General features: G+C 43.8%; 1 protein-coding gene across 1 annotated transcript; it reads left to right on the forward strand.

The window, feature by feature from the left end:
• The first annotated feature begins 1532 nt into the window (after window positions 1–1532).
• LOC112397989 (zinc finger protein 256-like) lies at window positions 1533–20781 on the forward strand. The gene is made up of 3 exons (XM_024742351.1): window positions 1533–1779; window positions 4331–4460; window positions 15585–20781. The coding sequence occupies exons 1-3, from the start codon at window positions 1741–1743 to the stop codon at window positions 18410–18412; spliced, it is 2997 nt and encodes a 998-aa protein (XP_024598119.1). The 5' UTR covers window positions 1533–1740; the 3' UTR covers window positions 18413–20781.
• The last annotated feature ends 80 nt before the right edge of the window (window positions 20782–20861 follow it).

A 20861-nucleotide genomic window follows, 5' to 3' on the forward strand; every position in this document is an offset into this window, starting at 1 on the left:
ATAATATCCTCTAACCTACCTTCACTGACTCTTGCTTTAATTGTTTTTGCAAATTACATACCCTCCAAGCTTCACCTAGCTTAGACAATATATCACAAATCCTTATAGATAACATCTCTGAGGTATGGGTGGCTATGGTAACAGTTCCTTAAATTGTTGTTCAGGAACATGCAGTTAGTCTTGTCCAGTTCAAACTGGTCAAGACCACCAACCATTCAACTGGGCCTGTGTGAGTGTCCACCCTTAGATCATGCTAATGCTACCATTTTCTGAACGTTTCCCATGAAGAAGCATGTAGCTCAGATATGCCTGTGCAGAACACAGATTTCTTCACTTTTTTCTTGCCTACATTCCCTAGGCCTGAGACCACCCTCCTCCTCTAGGCCATAAATATCCCAACACCCTCCTGTTGGGGGGTGGATCTGAGACTAGTTCTCCTGACTCCTCCCTTTGATGCCACAAGAATAAACACTTTTTCTGCTGCAAACCTCAACGTCTCGGCCTTTTACTTTCTGAATGTGGGGCAAACAAACCTGGTTCAGTAACACAGACATGCTGTGACTCTGAAAGCTGCAGTCACTGACCCCAGCCAAAACAGCATTAGTTACATTGGTCTCCATCTGAGATAGATGTCAGTTTACTAAATGGAGTTGAGTATATTTGAGGATATACAGTAAGAAATATTATATGGATAAAGTGTTCCTCAATGGGACTTCCCTGATGGTGCAGTGGTTAAGACTCCATGCTCCCAATGCAGGGGACCTGGGTTCAATCCCTGGTCAGGGAACTAGATCTCACATGCGTGCTGCAACTAAGAGTTCTCATGTCACAACTAAGGAACCCACACACTGAAACTAAAGAGCTGGTGAGCCACAACTAAGAAGACTGCTTGCTGAAACTAAGACCCGGTGCAACCAAATAAATAAATAAATAAAAAAGTGTTCCTCAATGGGTAGGACATAATTGCTAACTATATAGGCAAGGCAGAGTTTTCTGTGGGAACCAGAAGCAGAGATCATGTTTGTTTCAAGGTGGCCAAACACCCATCTTCTTTCTTCTCAGTCATGTCCCTGTACAGTCTTTTCCTTTGTTCCCAGCCAATCATAATAGAATTTACAAAACTTACTAATGCCTCGGGCTACACGTATTTCAAGAGGAATAGCACAATGCCTCCAACTATAGGTGGACTATTTTATGTCTGAATTACTCTGTGGAATGATACAGCCATTTAGATAAGTAGATTTGGGAGCATCTCAATTTTATTCTCTGGTAGCAGGCTGACCTTCACGGAGTATGAAACTACGTCTTTCTCCTGCAGTTCACAGCGAGTAAAGCCATCTAGGTAGAATGACCACTCTCAAATACTCCCCAGAGTACCGCTTGGACCACTCTCTGGTGGTCAAGATGGAGAACACCTTTCCGAAGAAGGTAGTGCGCCGAGTTGAGCCAATAAAAGGTCAAGATAAAGGCATTTCCGTGCGTGCTCATCTCATCGGGGTGGGACTTCCGGCGTCCTCTTAGTGGCGGCCATTTTTACTGCTTTCGTATCTGTTGTCGCTCTGGGACGCTGGGCCGGGGCTTGGGTGACAGGGTTGAGAAGGTCCAAGAGGAGCCGCTGTCTCCGCTGCATAGAGGCCGGTCTGAAGTTCGGCGACGCCGCCGCGGGTGTACCGGGCCTGCCGTGCCCGCGTCCACCCGCCTCTCCCGCCGCCACCGGCCCCGCTCTGCCCCCAGACTCTGATGGCGTTGGCGGCGGCGGCGCTGAGGACCCCGCCTCAGGTAAACGCTCATCCTCCGGGCCCTCACCGCCCTCACCCCACCAGACACTAAAGCCCCGAGTGCGGGGCGCCTGCTCACGTGCCCGCAGCCCAGGACGCGGTGTCCGGGATGGTGGGGCGTTCGTGGGTGGGTCTGTTTTTGATAGTGTGATGGCCGAGTGAGAGAGGGTGACAGGCGGAGGTACTGACAGGTGCAAAGGCTTGGAGGTCGGATTGAGCTGGGAGTATTGGGAAACCTGGGGCCCGTCTGTTGTCTGCAGGAAAGTGTGTGGTAGCGTGACCCCTGTACTGGCTGGCGGAGAGGTTTTTTCTTCATTTTGAGGGACCTGGATGCCATGGAGGGTAGTGGACAGAAGAGGAATACAGTCTGTATTAGGGTTTCAAAAGTTTTCCAAAAACCGATTAAAGAGAGAACAAACTAGAATGGGGCTGAAAACGACAGTGAGGCACAAGGCGCTAGTAGGAAGCAGCATTGAGGACTGAGGCGCAGAAGCTAGTCACTTAGCCCGAGGTCACCGGGATCCAGGGCTGGACGGGGATACAGGGGAGGCCTGACTTCATCTGGAGCCCGGTCCTTGTTGCCTACCCCTCTCCGCAGGTTCTGAAGGATGAAAAGCACTTAGGAAACCTATACACGGAAGAGGAGGTTGTCCCAGTCACTCACTGTCCCTGACACCACCCAAATGGTGTCTGGGATTGTGGTGTCTTTAACGTCTTCCTTGCTTTTTTCCAAGCTCGTGGGTGTGGGGACCCTGGGGATACCTCAAGCCCAGTCCTGAGTGCAGGCCAAGGGTTACACGGAGGTATTGCTATTGCTGTCAGCCAATATAAACACGTGTGAAAGGTTGTGACAGGACCAGATACTGACATGTGCAAATGTTTGGAGGTATGACTATGCTGGAGATAGGGTACAGTCAGTTTCCATTTTATTAGGACCAAAGAGCTGAGTGTCAAGAATCAGGTCTGTAATTGTCAAGAATTTGGACGTCTGTTATGGAGATAATGAGAGGTTTGGATAAGCGGAAGGGGTTGATTCTTATGCAGGTCTTAGTGAGTTCCATTGCCTGCAAAGAAGAGAACAGACTGTATGAGTAATATGAGGCAGGGAGCTGCCAAGGAGGCATTTACTATAATCCAGATGAGTGTTGGACCAGGGTGGTGGCCACAGAGGTGGGAAAGAAGTTGGACTTTCCATCCATGTTTTAAGGAGAGTCAAGTAGATTTTTAGATGTTGCGGGTGAGGGAGAGAAAGGGAAGAGTCAGGGATGATCCCAGTGTTTCCGGTTTTAGGAGCTAATGGGATGAAAGCTCCATCAACTGAGATGGGAAAGTTATGGTAGGTTAATTTTACTTGGGAATATCAGATGTTTTGTTTTGGCCTTGTCAAGAGTCTGAGATGTTTCAGAGAAAGCGAGTGGAGGCAGCAGTTGGGTGTCTGAAATCTGGGGAGGAAGGTGGCTCTTGTGTGGAACAGGGAGGAACTGTGGATCCCATTTATGTGGGGGAATGCAGGTCATCCTGGCAATGCTGTTCGCTGGTCTGAAAGAGGAGGGTGCATGATGAGTGGTTTCCCTGCTCCACACCTGATCAGGGTTGCTGAGCACACAAATGCAGGTGAAGGATAGAAGTGAACATGGTAACCATATGGAAGAGAATGGGTAACTGAATTGAAGAGAATGGTTTGACAGGCTACTAAAGCTTTTGTGAGATTAGTGGACATGAGATGGCTGTGGAGGCGTTGGAGTAGTTGAAACAAGATGATGAGGCTAGGGCTCCTGCTAATTCACTAATGTACAGGTTCACCAGAATTTTGTGGTGAGGTTTGGTGTGGTGTGGTGTGTTTGATCTTGATGGTGGAAAGGTCTGGGGCAAATATGGTCATTTGTGAGAGTCACTGTGCCTGGAACGGACACTGTCAGGGCCAGGATTCCAAGGAAGGTTGAGGGAGAGAGGACAGTGATGGCCGCTGAGGGGACAGGGAGTGCAGCACAAAAGTGGAAGTGGGTCATGGGCATCTGTAATCACATGTGCTTCTGGGTGGTTAAAATTGAAGCAAGGATCAATAAAAGTATGAAGGAGGCCTTCAAAGCAGTTTTCCCCACGTGCATAGTTGTGGGAGTGCAACTGTGGGGACTGAAGATGTGAGAGAGGTACAGTCTACAGAATGATGGGCACACTAAGAGGAAGTGCTAGCTCATGGCACCAGGGCCCTGTTATTGGGGACTGAAGGTTGAAGCTTGAACCCAAGTTTGGTTGTGTCTGTGAGTCACAGCCTAGAGACCCCAGGGGAATTGATTGACAGGATGGATGGGACCCTACAGGCCAGGACCAGAGCTTGGATGACATCTCTGTGCTGTCCTGTCCAGTGGTGTTGAGGGCTGAACACAGTGAATGAAGAGACCCTGAGGGATAGGTGGGCATCAGTGGCACTTAGGCCTGAAATTCCTGTTCAGTGGAGAGCTCTGGAAGAGGATGAAGGTGGGATAGGTGTGTGATGAGATGGATTGTGGGATCTTAGAGAATGTTCATAGCTCATTCTTTCTCTCTCATAGACGTGCAGTGTGACCTTTGAGGACATTGCTGTGTACTTCTCCTGGGAGGAATGGAGGCTCCTTGATGAGACTCAGAGACGCCTGTACCTCGATGTGATGCTGGAGAACTTTGCACTTATATCCTCACTGGGTAAGACTCAAAGCCTTCCCAGTGTCCTGGACTAGGCTCTACCCCACCTCACCCCCCCTTTCCCAGGGGGTGCTCTGTTCTTATACATGTGAACTGTGGGCACTACTTGCTTCCCAAGCTTTCTGTGTAGTTGCTGTGGTAGCTAGGACTGGGCTGTTTGCACTGCCCTCTACCTTCTCCTGCAATATCAACCCCGATACCTGCTGTATTCAATGCTGTTAGGAAAAGGATTCCAAGCCAGTAGTATTGCAGTGAGCTTAATGGATTCTACCTTACTTCCTTCTCTCTGTCTGGGTCAGTGTGTCTAGATCCTTTTCACCTCTGTGTCCGAGATTTGATCCCTTCTTTTATTTACTTGTTTTTATTTTAATTTAATTTAATTATATATATATTTTTCTTCTCTTGGCTGAGCTGCATGGCTTGAGGGATCTTAGTTCCCCGACCAGAGATTGAACCAGGGCCACAGCAGTGAAAGCACCAAGTCCTGACTACTGGACCGCCAGGGAACTCCCTTGATCCCTTCATTTACCTAACATTTCTTTGTGCCTGCCTGTACCAGGCATGCAGGCATTATCATTGTCATTACTTACCTGAACGATGAGCTACTTTTCAGTGTCCTACTGCAAGGTTTGTAGTGTTTATTTATTTATTTATTTATTTATTTATTTTGGTACACGGGCCTCTCACTGTTGTGGCCTCTCCCGTTGCGGGGCACAGGCTCCGGATGCACAGGCTCAGACCCCATGGCTCACGGGCCCAGCCACTCCGCGGCATGTGGGATCTTCCCGGACCGGGGCACGAACCCGTGTCCCCTGCATCGGCAGGCGGACTCTCAACCACTGCGCCACCGGGGAAGCCCTTATTTATTTTTTTAATATATGTTTATCCAAAGTTTTTTTTTTTAATTATTTATTTATTTTGGCTGCACTGGGTCTTCAATGTGGCATGTGGGATATTTAGTTGCAGCATGCGGACTCTTAGTTGTGACATGCAGACTTCTTAGTTGCAGCATGCGTACTCTTAGTTGTTGCCTGCATGTGGAATCTAGTTCCCCGAGGGATTGAACCTGGGCCCCTTGCATTGGGAGCGCAGAGTCTTACCCACTGGACCACCAGGGAAGTCCTTGTAGTGTTGGTTTTTTGTTTTGTTTAATAAATTTATTTATTTATTTTTAGTTGCATTGGGTCGTTGTTGCTGTGCACATTCTTTCTCTAGTTGCGGCGAGTGGGGGCTCTCTTCGTTGTGGTGTGCGGACTTCTCATTGAGGTGGCTTATTTTGTTGCAGAGCACAGGCTCTAGGCATGCAGGCTTCAGTAGTTGTGGCACGCGGGCTCAGTAGTTGTGGCTCATGGGCTTAGTTGCTCTGCGGCATGTGAGATCTTCCTGGACCGGGACATGAACCTGTGTTCCCTGCATTGGCAGGCAGACTCTCAACCACTGCACCACCAGGGAAGCCCCTCATTTTGGTTTTGATTTGCATTTTCCTGATGATCAGTGAGATGATTAGTGAAGAGGAACATTTTTTTTTTTTTTTTTGCGGTACGCGGGCCTCTCACTGTTGTGGCCTCTCCCGTTGCGGAGCACAGGCTCCAGACGCGTAGGCTCAGCAGCCATGGCTCACGGGCCCAGCCGCTCCACAGCATGTGGGATCCCCCCAGACTGGGGCACTGGTTATGGCCTATTTTTTTTTTGTTGGAAGATTTTTGCTTACTGGTTCAATTTCCTTACTTGTTATTGGTCTATTCAAATTTTCTGTTTCTTTATGATTCAGGTTTGGTAGGTTGTATGTTTTTAGTCTGTTTCTTTTACGTTATCTAATTTGTTGGTGTATAACAGTCCTTTGTTTCTCTTTTATTTCTTTGTTAACTTATTTGAGTCTTCCCTCTCAGAAGTCTAGAGAAAGGTTTGTCAGTTTTATTTATCTTTAAACAAAACCAGTTCTTAGTATTGTTAATCTTTTTTTATTGTTTTTATAGTTTCCATTTCATTTATTTCTGCTCTGATCTTTCTTTTTCTTTTTTGGCTGTGCCATGTGGCAGGCAGGGATCTTAGTTCCCCAACTAGTGAACGAACCTGGACCCCCTGCCGTGGAAGCATGGAATCCTAACCACTGGACTGCCAGGGAATTCCCCTCTGCTCTGATCTTTATTTTTTCCTTTGTTCTGCTAACTTTGGTCTTAATTTGTTCTTTTTCTAGTTCCTGGAGATGTAAAGTTTGGTTGTTTATTTAATGCTGGCATTTTTTGCTCTTAATCCTGGCATTTATTGCTCTAAACTTGATTTTTTTCTTAATGCTGGCATTTATTGCTCTAAACTTTTCTCTTAAAACTGCTTTTGCACATTGTATATGTTTTGTTTCTATTTTTGTTTTTCTCAAGGTACGTTTGATTTTCCTGTTGATTTTTTCCTTTGACTGATTGACTGGCCAGGAGCATATTGTTTAATGTTCACATATCTGAATTTTTAAGCTTTCCTCCTGTTGCTGGTTTCTAGTGTTATCCATTGTGTTAGGAAAAATTACTTGATATGGTTTGAGTCTTCTGAAACTTGTTAAGACTTGTTTGACATAGCATATAATCTATTCTAGAGAATATTCTATATGCACTTGAGAAGAGTGTATATTCTGCTGTAATAGGATGGAATGTTCTGCGTACATCTGTTACATTCATTTGGACTAAAGTGTTGTCCAATTCAAAGATACCCTTACTTTCTATCTGGATATCCACCTGTGTTGAAAGGGGGATATTTAAGTTCCCTATTAGCACATTATAGACTGGGAGATTTTTTCAGAAAGTAATGCCTGTGGCCGGCAATTTGTTAGTTTGAGTAAATATCAACTTTTTTTGCACTTAATGTATTTATTTGAAACTTTGTACATGTCTTACTAAAGCATTCTAATACTTTGTTAGAGTGTGATAGGCAGTATAGCAGGAATATCTGTGCAGGGGAACAGAACATCTATTACAAATACACTGTTTCACTGTGCTTTCCCCTGGAAGAGCAGATTCTATACTTTCTGGAGGCTTTTTTTTTTTTTTTAAATCCCTGTGGGTATTATTTCCTCTAGAATATGTTCTTTTATTTTACCTGGTAGTCAACAAGGTGGATCTTTGTGGGGAGGCTCTTTTATTTTTTTATTTTTAAAATATTTATTTATTATTTTATTTATTTTGTCTGCACCGGGTCTTAGTTGCTGCATGTGGGATCTTTTAGTTGTGGCACACGGGCTTCTTATTGTAGTACGGTGGACTTCTTAGTTGTGACATGCAGACTCTTAGTTGTGGCATGAATGTGGGATCTAGTTCCCCAACCAGGGATCGAACCTGGGCCCCCTGCATTGGGAGTGTGGAGTCTAACCCACTGGACCACCAGGGAAATCTCTTGGGGGGCTCTTTTAGAAACGCCACAAGAAGGATCAGGTGTGGGACTACCACTGCATTCACCGGAATGATCAGTTACCCATTCTCTAGCTACTGCTGACAAAAATTGCTTATGGGACTTCCCTGGTGGCATGATGGTTAAGAATCTGCCTGCAAGGGCTTCCCTAGTGGCACAGTGGTTAATAGTCTGCCTGCCGATGCAGGGGACATGGGTTCATGCCCCGGTCTGGGAAGATCCCACATGCCGTGGAGCAGCTGGGCCCGTGAGCCATGGCCACTGAGCCTGCGCGTCCGGAGCCTGTGCTCCGCAACCAGAGAGGCCACAACAGTGAGAGGCCCGCGTACAGCAAAAAAAAAAGAATCTGCCTGCAAATGCAGGGGACATGTGTTCAATCCCTGGTCCAGGAAGATCCCACGTGCAGTGGAGCAACTAAGCCCATGAGCCACAACTACCGAGCCCGCATGCCTAGAGCCCGTGCTCCACAAGAGAAGCCACCTCAGTGAGAAGGCCACACACCACAACAAAGAGTAGCCCCTGCTTGCCACAACTAGAGAAAGCATGCGCGTAGCAACGAAGACCCAACGCAGCCAAAGATAAATAAATAGATGAATAAATTTATTTAAAAAATTGCTTGTAAGTCATTTTATTCTGTGCATTAAGGCTGCAATAAATTTTAAATACATTGAATAAACCACAGTTACTCAAGTAGAAACCCACTTTCTTATATCATTTTCGAGTTTTCCAGAGGATATTGAAGTTTGCCAGATATTGATCAGAACGATCAACTCCTTTCATATATTTATTATACTCTAACATACTATTGGGCTTAGTTATCTGATGGCCAGTCTTTCTGTATTCCTTTACTGTAGATGCTATGGAGGTGTAATGAATAGTTGTCACCATGCAGACTAGCCTCTTGTCTTTCCATATAAGAAGAATCACTTCTCCCTTCTGTAAGAATGTCATTTCTACCCTCTGTAGATTTTTAGATTTCTCCTTTAATTGGTTTGGTAGACGATGATTCTCTCTTATAGTCCTACAAACTCTGGTTTTATTTTTCAACAACATTACAGATGTGGACAGACTGTTGTAATAATTGTCTTGGTAAATATGGTGCCATGAACCAAGGTTGTAGGACCAACAATATTGTTTCTTGCAGTTTCTTTCCTTCACCCATGTAAATATCACGGTTGCATGTATATCCAGTTTCACTTCCGTTAAGCATCCTGACCAAAATTCCATATTTTGTAAATTTTCCAGGATTATAGGTTTTGAATCTGAGTTGTCCTCTCCACTTTATCATTGCCTCATCAAGTGATAGCTCTTGTTTGGGTGTATAGATCGATTGAGATTTTGGTAGAAAATAAGCCAAAAGAGGTTTAATTTTTGAAATTCTGTCTGTAGGAAGTGGAGTTTCTGAGTTATCATTAAAGTGAAGAAATGTCATTATTTGTTTGAACCTTCTTCTCGTCCTAATCTTTGATAAGTGTTTCAAGTAATGGATCAGTCGACCAATATTCTTTCCACTGTGACTTTCTTATTTGTCTCATCAAAATTATTAACCCAAGAGGCTTCTTCATGTCACTGTTGGTTACATTAGTCCATTTTAAAGCCTTATCATACTTTTTATATGATTTTTCATTCTGTTGGTGATATAAGTTTGTTTGAGAAGTGACCAACTCGAAAAAGTCGTTACCAAAAATTAATTCTGTTATTTCACTAACACTTGGCGGGTTATTACATTCAATAGTTACACCTGACACACCTGTAAAGTCTTCTTAATTTTTGTGAAATGTCTTCAGTCCACTCTTACATAGAAGCAAAGGAGCGTTCTTGAGTTTCATTTTCACATTCCACAGTAGAGTCATTCACTATGGGTTTTTGTCTTTTTGTTGGTCTAATATTCACATCGTCTGAATCAGAATTATATTCTGAAGGACTGTCGTCTTCTGAGACACTAGTATATATGTCGCTCAGAGAAAGTATCTGCATAAAATTCACCAAAAAATTCTTCATCACTGAATTTTGCGATGCATTTTTGAAAATTTTACGGTAATAAACTTGCGTTTAATGTACACGAGGTTGGAACAAAAACCTAATGGAGGAAAATGTGAAAGATAGTGATAATCATAAGTTGTATAATGAACCCTTGATCAATTTTAAGTTCTAACAACTTTGCACGGTGATGTTAATTGTGTCACTCTCTAAAAACGTATTGGTACGTCTCCGGTCAATAACGTTTGAGTAACAAAAGATGTTTTAATGCATCTCTAGTCAGAAATGTGTTAATATTCTTTTGCTGGGACTTTCCTGGCAGTCCAGTGGTTAAGACTCTATGTTTCTACTGCAGGGGGCACAGGTTTGATGCCTGGTTGGGGAACTAGGATCCTGCATGCCGTGCGGCGTGGCCAAAAAAATAAAAAAATTCCTGCCTTCAGATCTGGTCATATTTGCTTAATTCTTAATATATGGTATGTATATATATAGTTAAATTATTACATCCTCCTGGTGAATCAATTTCTTTATCATTACGTAATGAACATTGTCTCTTGTGATAGTTTTTTTTTTAAGAGTGATCTTTTTTCGTTTTTTTAAAAATTAATTTATTTTTGGCTGCATTGGGTCTTGTTGCTGCACGTGGGCTTTCTCTAGTTGCGGTGAGCAGGGTCTACTCTTCATTGTGTTGTTTGGGCTTCTCATTTCAGTGGCTTCTCTTGTTGCAGAGCATGGGCTCTAGGCATGTGGGCTTCCGTAATTGTGGCATGCAGGCTCAGTAGTTATGGCTCACCATAGAGTGCAGGCTCAGTAGTTGTAGTGCACAGGCTTAGTTGCTCCACAGCATGTGGGATTTTCCCAGACCAGGGCTTGAACCCATGTCCCCTGCATTGGCAGGCAGATTCTTAACCACTGCACTACCAGGGAAGTCCCTCTTGTGATAGTTTTTGATTTAAAGTCTATTTGTCTCACTTAAGTATAGCTTACTCTGTTCTCTTCTGAGTTCCATTTGCATGGAATATCTCTTTCAATTCCTTCATCTTCAGCCTGTGTGTGTCCTTAAGGCTGAAGTTACTGTATTGTGGGCAGCATATAGTTGAGGTCTTTTTTTTTTCTGTTCAGTCACTGTATGTCATTTAATTGGAGAATATTTTTAGGACCTACTGTTGCCATCTTATTATTGTATGGCTGTTTTGTAGTTTCTTTCTTCTTCTCTTGCTGTCTTCCTTTGTGACTTGATGATTTTCTGTGGTAATACACTTTTTTTGTTTTTCAAGTACCAACTCCTTTTTTTTTTTTTTTTAAATTTATTTTTGGCTACATTGGGTCTTTGTTGCTGGGCGTGGGCTTTTCTCTAGTTGTGGCGAACGGGGGCTACTCTTCGTTGGTGGTGTGCGGGCTTCTCACTGCGGTGGTTTCTCTTGTTGCAGAGCTCAGGCTCTAGGCACGCGGGCTTCAGTAGTGGCACGTGGGTTCAGTAGTTGTGGCTTGTGGGCTCTAGAGCGCAGGGTCAGCAGTTGTGGCACACGGGCTTAGTTGCTCTGCGGCATGTGGGATCTTCCCAGACCGGGGCTCAAACCCGTGTTCCCTGCATTGGCAGGCGGATTCTTAACCACTGCACCACCAGGGAAGTCCCTGTGGTAATATACTTTTATTCCTTTCTCGTTGTCTTTTGTGTCTACTGTAGGGTTTTGCTTTGGGGTTACCATAAGGCTTACATAAAGCATAGCATTCTATTTTATGCTGATAACAATGTAACTTCAATCTCATACAAAAATCTACTCTTATACTTCCCCCACACATGCATTTTATGTTTTTGACGTCACAATTTACATGTTTTTATACTGTGTATTGGGTAACCATCAACAAGTTATTGTGGGTATAGTTGTTTTTAATATTCTTGTTTTTTATCCTTTTTAGTTGAGTGATTAACACAGTTTTACAGTATTAGAGTATTCTAAATTTGACCATATACTTACCTTTACCTGTGTGTTTTATATTTTCATATGATTTCATGTTAGTAGTTAGCATACTCTTTTTTCTTTTTTTTTTTTTGGCTGTGCTGGGTCTTAGTTGCAACATGCAGGATCTTCTATCTTTGTTGCACTATGCGGGATCTAGTTTCCTGCCCAGGGATCGAGCCCGGGCCCCCTGCATTGGGAGCACGGAGTCTTAGCCACTGGACCACCAGGGAAGTCCCTAGTTAGCATACTTTTATTTCAGCTAGAAGAATTCTTTAGTCTTTCGCATTTCTGGTGAGGTACGTCAAGTGGTGATGAACTTCCTCAGTTTCTGTTTGTCTGAGAAAGTCTTTCTTCCTTATTACTGAAGAATAGTATTGCTGGTTAAGTATTCTTGGTTTGCAATTTTTTCCCCCACCCCAGTATTTAGAACATATCATCTCACTCTCATGGTATGCAGTGTTTCAGCTAAGAAAACCACTTTATGGGGTTTCCCTTGTATGAGGGGTTTCTTTTTTCTTGCAGCTTTTAAAATTATCATTACTTTTTGAGTTTTATATTAATGTGTCTTGGTGAAGTCGTCTGTGGATTGAATCTGTTTGGGGACTTCTGAGCATCATGTACCTGAATGTCCACTTTTCCCAGATTTGGAAAGTTTTCGTCCATTATTTCTTTAAATAAATTTTCTGCCCCTTCCTCTCTCTCTACTCCTTCTAGGGCTCACATTATGCAAATATTGTTTTGTTTCACAATGTCCCATAATTCATGTAGACTTTTTAAAAATTCTTTTTAGTTGTTTTGTCTTTTTTCTCCTTTGATTGGATAATTTCAAAGACCTACCTTCAGTTTCATATTCATTGTTTTGATTGATCAAGTTAGCTATTGATGCGCTACCATGTTTTTCGTTTTGTTCATCATACTCTTCACCATAATTTCTGTTTGGTTCTTTTTCATATTTTCTGTCTCTGTTTGAAACCTTATTTTGTTTGCATATTGTTTTCCTTATTTTGTTGGATTGTCTGTGGTTTCTAGTAGCTCATTGAGCTTCATTAAAACAATTATTGTGAGAGACTTCCCTGGTGGTCCAGTGGTTAAGACTCTGTGCTTCCACTGCTGGGGGCATGGGTTCAATCCCTGGTCAGGGAACTAAGATCCTGCATGTTTCATGACATGGCCAAAAAAAAAAACCCAATTATTGTGAATTTCTTGTCTGACAGTTTATAGATCTCCCTTTCTTTGGGGCAACTGATAATTTATGTTTCTTTGGGGGGTGTCATGTTTCCTTGATTATTTTGTGTGCGTTTCATGTAGTCTTGCTTTGATGTTAATACATTTAATGGAGCAGTCATTTCTTTCAGACTTTACGTAAGGTTTTGGTGGGGAAGATCTTCACCTTTTTGTGGGTGTTAGTATGCCAGCTTGATGGGTAGTTGCTGTTCCGACTACAACAAGGCCCAGGGGCTTAGAGTCTGTCCAGCTCTGTCAACTGAGATCAGTGTCAGCAAAGACTGCAGGGGTCCTCAATAGCTAAAGTTGTGGGTATCCACAGTAGTAGAGAAGACTGCTGGGGATCGCCTGATCTCTTTCTCCCAAGGGAAATGTTTTGACTGAGGGGCTCCCTCTTGATGGTAAGTCTGGCTCTTGGTTGGGGGGTGGTGCTTCATGGTGGTGATGGCATTGGTGTCTGATGTGTGGGCACTGTGGAGCAGATATAGATCTGGATTCTAGGGTGTGATAAATGCAGAGCAGTAGCAGTTCTAGGGTCCCAGACACTGAACAGCCTGCAGCAGTGTTGACTTTGCTTTGTGAAATACAGTTGCACACTGAGCAGTGATGGAGTCTTGACTGGAGTATGGGTGCACACAGAAGTGTCTGGGGTCTGAGGAACTAACTCACTTATAGTGGCCATGAATCTCGTGCCTGAGACGGGCATTCAGGTGACAGCTCTGGAGTCAGGTTATGGAATATGGGCATCCATTGCACAGTTGGGGCTCTGGGGTTTAGGGTGTGTGCAGGATTTATGGGGGTAGCAGCCATGGTTTTGAAATAGAGCAATAGCTACTTCTGGGGGAACAGGTGTGATTCAGCATATTATTCTCTTGCAGGTCCCCCATGATCATGGCTATTAGTTACCTTATTGAAAGAGCTGCCAGTACCCTCTGCAGAGCAGGGAGCTGGTGTCCACACCTATAAACACTTGCCCTTCTCTGCCGTGCAGACAGTGGGATCTGCAGCTATATCGGGGCCTGTTGAGGTTCTCCGAAGCAAAGGCTACTGGGGTCCTTTGCAGAGCAGGGCATTGGGGAATGTGATGGCAGCCACCATTTGGCTGATACACATAGTTCCCACCATTCATCTTATTTCCTATCCATCTCCACGTGTCTGTTAAGCTGATGTCCCTAGCGATCCTTTTTTTAAAAAAAATGTATTTATTTTTGGTTGTGTTGGGTCTTTGTTGCTGCACGTGGGCTTTCTTTACTTGTGTCGAGCAGCGCTACTCTTCATTGCAGTGTGTGGGCGTCTCATTGGTGGCTTCTCTTGTGGAGTATGGGCTCTAGGTGCGTGGGCTTCAGTAGTTGTGGCACTTGGGCTCAGTAGTTGTGGCTCACAGGCTCTAGAGCTCAGGCTTAGTAGTTATGGTGCACAGGCTTAGTTGCTCCATGGCATGTGGGACCTTCCTGGACCAGGGCTTGAACCCATGTCCGTGCATTGGCAAGCAGATTCTTAACCACTACACCACCAGGGAAGCCCCCTAGTGATCATTTTTGTGTGGTTATTCTACTTTTCAATTTCCATTGTGTTGCTGCAGTGTCTTAATTGGATTTCTGAGTCCTCCAAGGGTCAATTTTGTTTGCAGTTAGCTGTCTGTTTTTTGTTGGTGGTAAAGGCTGGTGTCCTCTGCTGTTACGCTGATACCACTTCTAGATCGGTTTTCTGGGTCTGTTATGTGCTGAGTTGCTCTGTGACAGTAGAAGTCATTCATCTGTCCTGTTTTTACCTTAGGATTTGTATCCTGCATGTACCATGTAGTTGCTTAACTAGGGCTTACAGATGTGCCAGGATGGATATGACTCCAGTCATGGCATGGTGGGCTCAGAGGGGGCCTGGTCCTGGTGAATGGCAGCTGAGTAGAGTATGACATCAGGCTGTTTTCAGATCATACCAGGAATCTATCTTTGTTCAACCAGGGTTTAGGTGCCATTTGCAGTGGCTATACCTTACTTCTATATTTCCTTTTCCACTGTTAACACTTGCCTGACTTGTCAGTTCTACTGCTTGTAATTCCTATGGTGACTTCCAGCCCAGGGATAATTTCTACCTCTCTGGACTCCACATCTCTCCCATTTTTCTCACCACTCTTTCTGTAGTGCTCACCAACATTGGTTGTGCTGTGATATGTTCACATTTCCCTAAATTGACTTTGAATAGCAGCTAATATGTGGCTGTGGGATTTTAATGGGCTTAGATGCATGTTTCTACCGTCTCACATCAGCAGCAGAAAAATCCTGCAAGAAGCCATTGGGAAAGAAATGAGTTGTAGACCCTGCCTCTCTTCCTTGTGTCACACCCTGTCTTTTGTTTCCTTCCCCTGGTGAGGTCTCCACTATTCTGTGATTTTGAGGCTCAGTAATGCAAAACAGTCGGCTGTTCTTTCAACTTAATTCCAACTTCTGTATCTTGAAAAGCATCTCATACTAATACCTAGATGAGACAGATGGACATCTGTGATGAACTTGACCCTTCCCTATAGTTGACATGTACTTGACCAGCATTTCTTTCTGTTCAGGTTGCTGCTGTGGAGCAGAGGATGCAGAGGCACCTTTTGAACAGATCACTTCTCTAGGAGTGTCACAGGCTAGGACTCCCAAGGCAGCTTTGTCTTTCCAGAAGACACACCCCTGTGAGATGTGTGGTCCAGTCTTGAGAAACGTTTTCCACTTGGCTGAGTGCTGGGAAACACAACACAGCCAGAAACTTTTGAGGTGTGGAGCATGTGCAAAACGATTTTATTTTAGTGCAAACTTTCAGCAGCACCAGGAGCAGTACATGGAAAAGAAAACCCTCAGAAGCAGTGTGGATGAGGCCTGGTTTGTGAAGAGCTGCAGATTCCATGTGTCACAGAAGCCAGTGTGTTGTGGGGAGTTTGAAAAGGACTTCCCAACCATCGTGGGACATCTACAGCAACAGGACACTCATACTGTGGAGAAGCCAAACACAATCAGCCAGTGCGGGTCAACTTCACAAGGCAGGAAAAGCCGTCACACCTGGGTAGAATGCAAGAAAGCCCTCAGCCCCAAACACACACTTGTTCAGGACCATGGTGTCCACAGTGGAAGACAGTGTTTTGTGTGCAGTGAATGTGGGAAAGCATTCAAGTACAAATCCTCATTTGTTGTGCACCAGAGAATCCACACTGTAAAAAAGCTTCATGTATGTGGTGAATGTGGAAAATCTTTTAGGCAAAGCTCAACCCTCTGTCAACATCGAAGAATTCATACTGGGGCAAGGCAGTACAAGTGCAGCAAATGTGGGAAATCCTTAAGCCACAAATCTGTCCTCATTTATCCCCATTCATGGCACAGTGGAGAAAACAGTTATGTGTGCAGTGAATGTTCAAAATCTTTTAGCCATAGCTCAGTGTTCTTTCCACATAGGAGATTTCAAATTGGAGAAAGGCCTTATAAGTGTACTGACTGTGTGAAATCTTTTACTTCTATGTCTGCACTCAGTTATCATCAGAGATCTCACACAGGAGAACGACCTTATGTGTGCAGTGATTGTGGGAAATCTTTTATCTCTAGTTCTGACCTTCGTTACCATCAGAGAGTTCATTCTGGAGAAAGGCCTCATGAGTGCAGTGAATGTGGGAAATCTTTTATCACTCGTACTGCTCTCCGTTATCATCACAGAGTTCACACTGGAGAAAGACCTTATGAGTGTAGTGAATGTGGGAAGTCCTTTACCCGAAAAAATAACCTAATTATACACCTGAGAGTGCACTCAGGAGAAAGGCCTTATGAGTGTAGTGAATGTGGGAAATCTTTTACCTTTAGCTCCAGCCTTCGTTATCATCACAGAGTACACACTGGAGAAAGACCTTATGAGTGCAGTGAATGTGGGAAATCTTTTAACAATAGGTGGACACTCATTCGACACCGGAGAATTCACACAGGAGAAAAGCCTTATGTGTGCAATAAATGTGGGAAATCTTTTTCTTGTAGCTCCACTCTCCAGTATCATGAACGAGGTCACCTTGGGGAAAGGCCTTATGGGTGTGATGAATGTGGAAAGTCTTTTACCACTAGCTCTGCCCTCCGTTATCATCAGAGAATTCACACAGGAGAAAGGCCTTATGAGTGCAGTGAATGTGGGAAATCTTTTATCTCTAGGTCTGACCTCCAATATCATCAGAGAGTTCATTCTGGAGAAAGGCCTTACGAGTGTAGTGAATGTGGGAAATCCTTTATCCGAAGGAATAACCTCCTTTTACACCAGAGAGTTCACACAGGAGAACGGCCTTACAACTGTAGTGAATGTGGGAAATCTTTTAACAATAGGTGGACACTCATTCAACACCAGAGAGTTCACACAGGAGAAAAGCCTTATGTGTGCAGTGAATGTGGGAAATCCTTTACCTCCAGCTCCACCCTCTGTTATCATCAGAGAGTTCATGCAGGAAAAAGGCCTTATGAATGCAGCGAATGTGGGAAATCTTTTACCTCTAGTTCTACCCTCCGTTATCATCAGAGAGTTCACACAGGAGAAAGGCCTTATGAATGCAGTGAATGTGGGAAATCTTTTACTTTTAGTGCCAGTCTCCGTTATCATCACAGAGTACATAGTGGAGAAAGGCCTTATGAGTGCAGTGAATGTGGGAAATCCTTTAAGGATAGATCACAATTCAATAAACACCGGAGAGCTCACACTGGAGAAAGACCTTATGAGTGTGGTGAATGTGGGAAATCTTTTAGCCAAAAATCTTCCCTCTCAACACACCGGAAAATTCATAATAGAGAACGGTCTTATGAGTGTAGTGCATGTGGGAAGTCTTTTACCTCTATCTCTGGCCTTGGTTATCATCAGAGAGTTCACAGGGGAGAAAAGCCTTATCAGTGTAGTCAGTGTGGGAAATCTTTTACCAATAGCTCCATACTGATTCGACACCAGAGAGTTCACACAGGAGAAAGACCTTATGTGTGCAGTGAGTGTGGGAAATCTTTTACTAGTAGTGCCACCCTCTCTTATCATCAGAGAGTTCATGCAGGCAAAAGGCCTTATGAGTGCAGCAAATGTGGGAAATCTTTTACCTCTAGTTCCACCCTTCGTTATCATCAGAGAGTTCACGCAGGAGATAGGCCTTATGAGTGCAGTGAGTGTGGGAAATCCTTTATCTCTAGCTCTAAACTCCGCTACCATCAGAGAGTTCACACGGGAGAAAGGCCTTATGTGTGCAGTGAGTGTGGGAAATCCTTTAGGGATAGTTCCCAATTTAGTCAACACCAGAGAGGTCACACTGGAGAAAGGCCATATGAGTGTAGAGAATGTGGGAAATTTTTTATGCGAAAATCTACCCTTTCTCAACATCAGAGAGTTCACACTAGAGAAAGGCCGTAGATGTACTGGGGATGTGCAGTTTTCTTGTTCATTGTAAGGATTCCAGAGGAAACTGAGGAGCCATATGTCTGAATTAACTCTCAGACATTTGAGCATGCACAGTGGGGAGATTTCCCCATAAGTTTCAGTTATGTGGGAAGGGTGTGACTATGTTGCACTCTCTAACCTGTCCAGGGCTTTTCCCAGATTTATGTCACTTCCATTTCTGGGGTCAAGGCCATTTCACCTCCACCACCTGGTAGGTTCACACAGTGTGCATCAGTCACCAACCCAGTGTGTTCAGGGAAGCTGACCTCTGTCCTGCAATGTATTGGCCAAGTTAGGAGTCACCTGAACATTTATGGCATCAGCTTTCATTCCTCCCTGACTTATCTTGGACATGGACCTGGTCAGTATTGGCCCAGAAGATACCAAAAGTTCAGCTGGCAGCTAGCAGAGAATGACAACCCAGGGATGTGTTGGTCTCACATGATAATAGTAAGTTTTTCCAGCTTCCAAATCATGAACTGGGTAACTGCCTGCTGCAGATTGCTTTGGCTTGTACAATAATCAAGGCCTTACAAGCTCTTTATACCCTCTTTAATCTTGTAAGTTCTGTTTACTCTGCAGGTAGTTTATACACAGGTTTGTACTGTGTAAGCATAAAGGAGAGAACAACTTTTAGGGGGTCTCAAAATTTCTGTGTCTGAGGAGGGACGGTATGATGGCAGACAGTAGCTTGCCAGTTTTGACCAAATTTGCATTGCTGCCCACTGTCTCCTAGGAAAGACTGCAGGGATTTCTGGTTTTCATATGAAGCCCGGAGGCTTTGTGTTTTAGGAGTCTCCGAGATGTCCCTGAGAAGTGGCAGCTGTGAGAATCTCAAGAGCTTTGAAAGCAGAATGAATTTTTTTTTTTTTTTTTTGGTACGTGGGCCTCTCACTGTTGTGGCCTCTCCCATTGTGGAGCACAGGCTCCGGACGTGCAGGCTCAGCGGCCATGGCTCACGGGCCTAGCCACTCTGCGGCATGTGGGATCTTCCCAGACCGGGGCACGAACCCGCATCCCCTGCATCGGCAGGTGTCAACCACAGCGCCACCAGGGAAGACCCAGAATGAATTTTTTCCCTTCCTCAAAGGAGAGGTCACAGGGCATTTCAGCACTGTTGAGGGATTATCTTCCCCAGGTCTACAGAGAGCCATATTCCCTGAGGGCCACAATTTATTGGCCTAGTGTCACTGGTTCTAAGACCATTGGGTCCATGGGAAACCATAATTGGTACAGAAACTGTTTTACCAGGGAGGGGAAGAGGCTGCAGCCTACTAGTGTGTCAATGTAAAAATGACTGTGGAGAATCAGTTTGTACACAAATCTCAGTACTTCCAGGTATGTTTGTCTTGTATAGCTGAAGTCATCAGAGAAAATAAAAATAATTGAAAGGTCTTGTGGATTCCTTTAGCTTCTGTAATATTCACCTCAAGGCCATTACTGCACGGGCAGGAAGAAAGAGAAAAAAGGGGATCTAGTCCACAGCTGTGGCTCTTGTGACCCAGACAGCACTCCTGTTTGACTTCGGGTAGAAATGTTCTTTATTGCTCACCATATTTGCTGCCACTGAGGCAAGACTGACTGCCGCCCCAACCCTCTGGGGCATAAGGATAGAAATGATGGAGTCAGTATAAGGTTGCCAAACCTATTTTCTGAAAGGACTGGGACATAGAGATCTTTAAATCTTGAGCTATGTTTTAAAGTTTTACTAAGGTATAATTTACATGTGCCAATACGAATATATTTAAAGTGTACAATTTGATAAGTTTTGACATAGGTGTGAACTTCTGAGACCATCATCATAGTCCTAATAGTGACCATATCTGTCATGGTATATTTACCTCATTCCTATTATAATCTCCTTGCCTTTCTCACCTCTCCAAGTAACCATTGATTTACTTTCCTTACAGTAAATACCTTGCATTTTCTTGAATTTATATTATTGGAATCATTTGTTGTTTACCATATTTTTTGTTTTCCTTTATGTATCATAATTACTTTGAGATTCATCAGTGGTATATAGTGCTTTTGGTTTTTGTTTTGTTTTTGGCTGAGTAATATTTTTCGATATGCGATGGTTAGTTTATCCATTCTCTTTATGAGCATTTGGTTTGTTTCTAGATTTTGACTTCTGAAAATAAAGCTGGTATAAAAATTGTGTTCTTTATATGAATATATGAAGAATATATATGTTTCTTTTATCTTTTGTCAGTAACTTAGAATATAATGTGTGAGTCATAACTGTTTTTTACTTTTTTTTTTTGTGGCTGCACTGGGTTTTCGTTGTGGCAAGTGGGCTCTTCATTGCGGCCTGTGAGGTTAGTAGCCCTGCGGCATGTGGGATTTCAGTTCCCCAATCAGGGATCGATTCCCTGTTCCCTACATTGGAAGGCAGATTCTTAACCACTGGACCACCAAGGAA

This window comes from Neophocaena asiaeorientalis, unplaced genomic scaffold (genome assembly GCF_003031525.2).
Source record: "Neophocaena asiaeorientalis asiaeorientalis breed wild unplaced genomic scaffold, Neophocaena_asiaeorientalis_V1.1 scaffold582, whole genome shotgun sequence".
Classification (NCBI taxonomy): domain Eukaryota; kingdom Metazoa; phylum Chordata; class Mammalia; order Artiodactyla; family Phocoenidae; genus Neophocaena; species Neophocaena asiaeorientalis.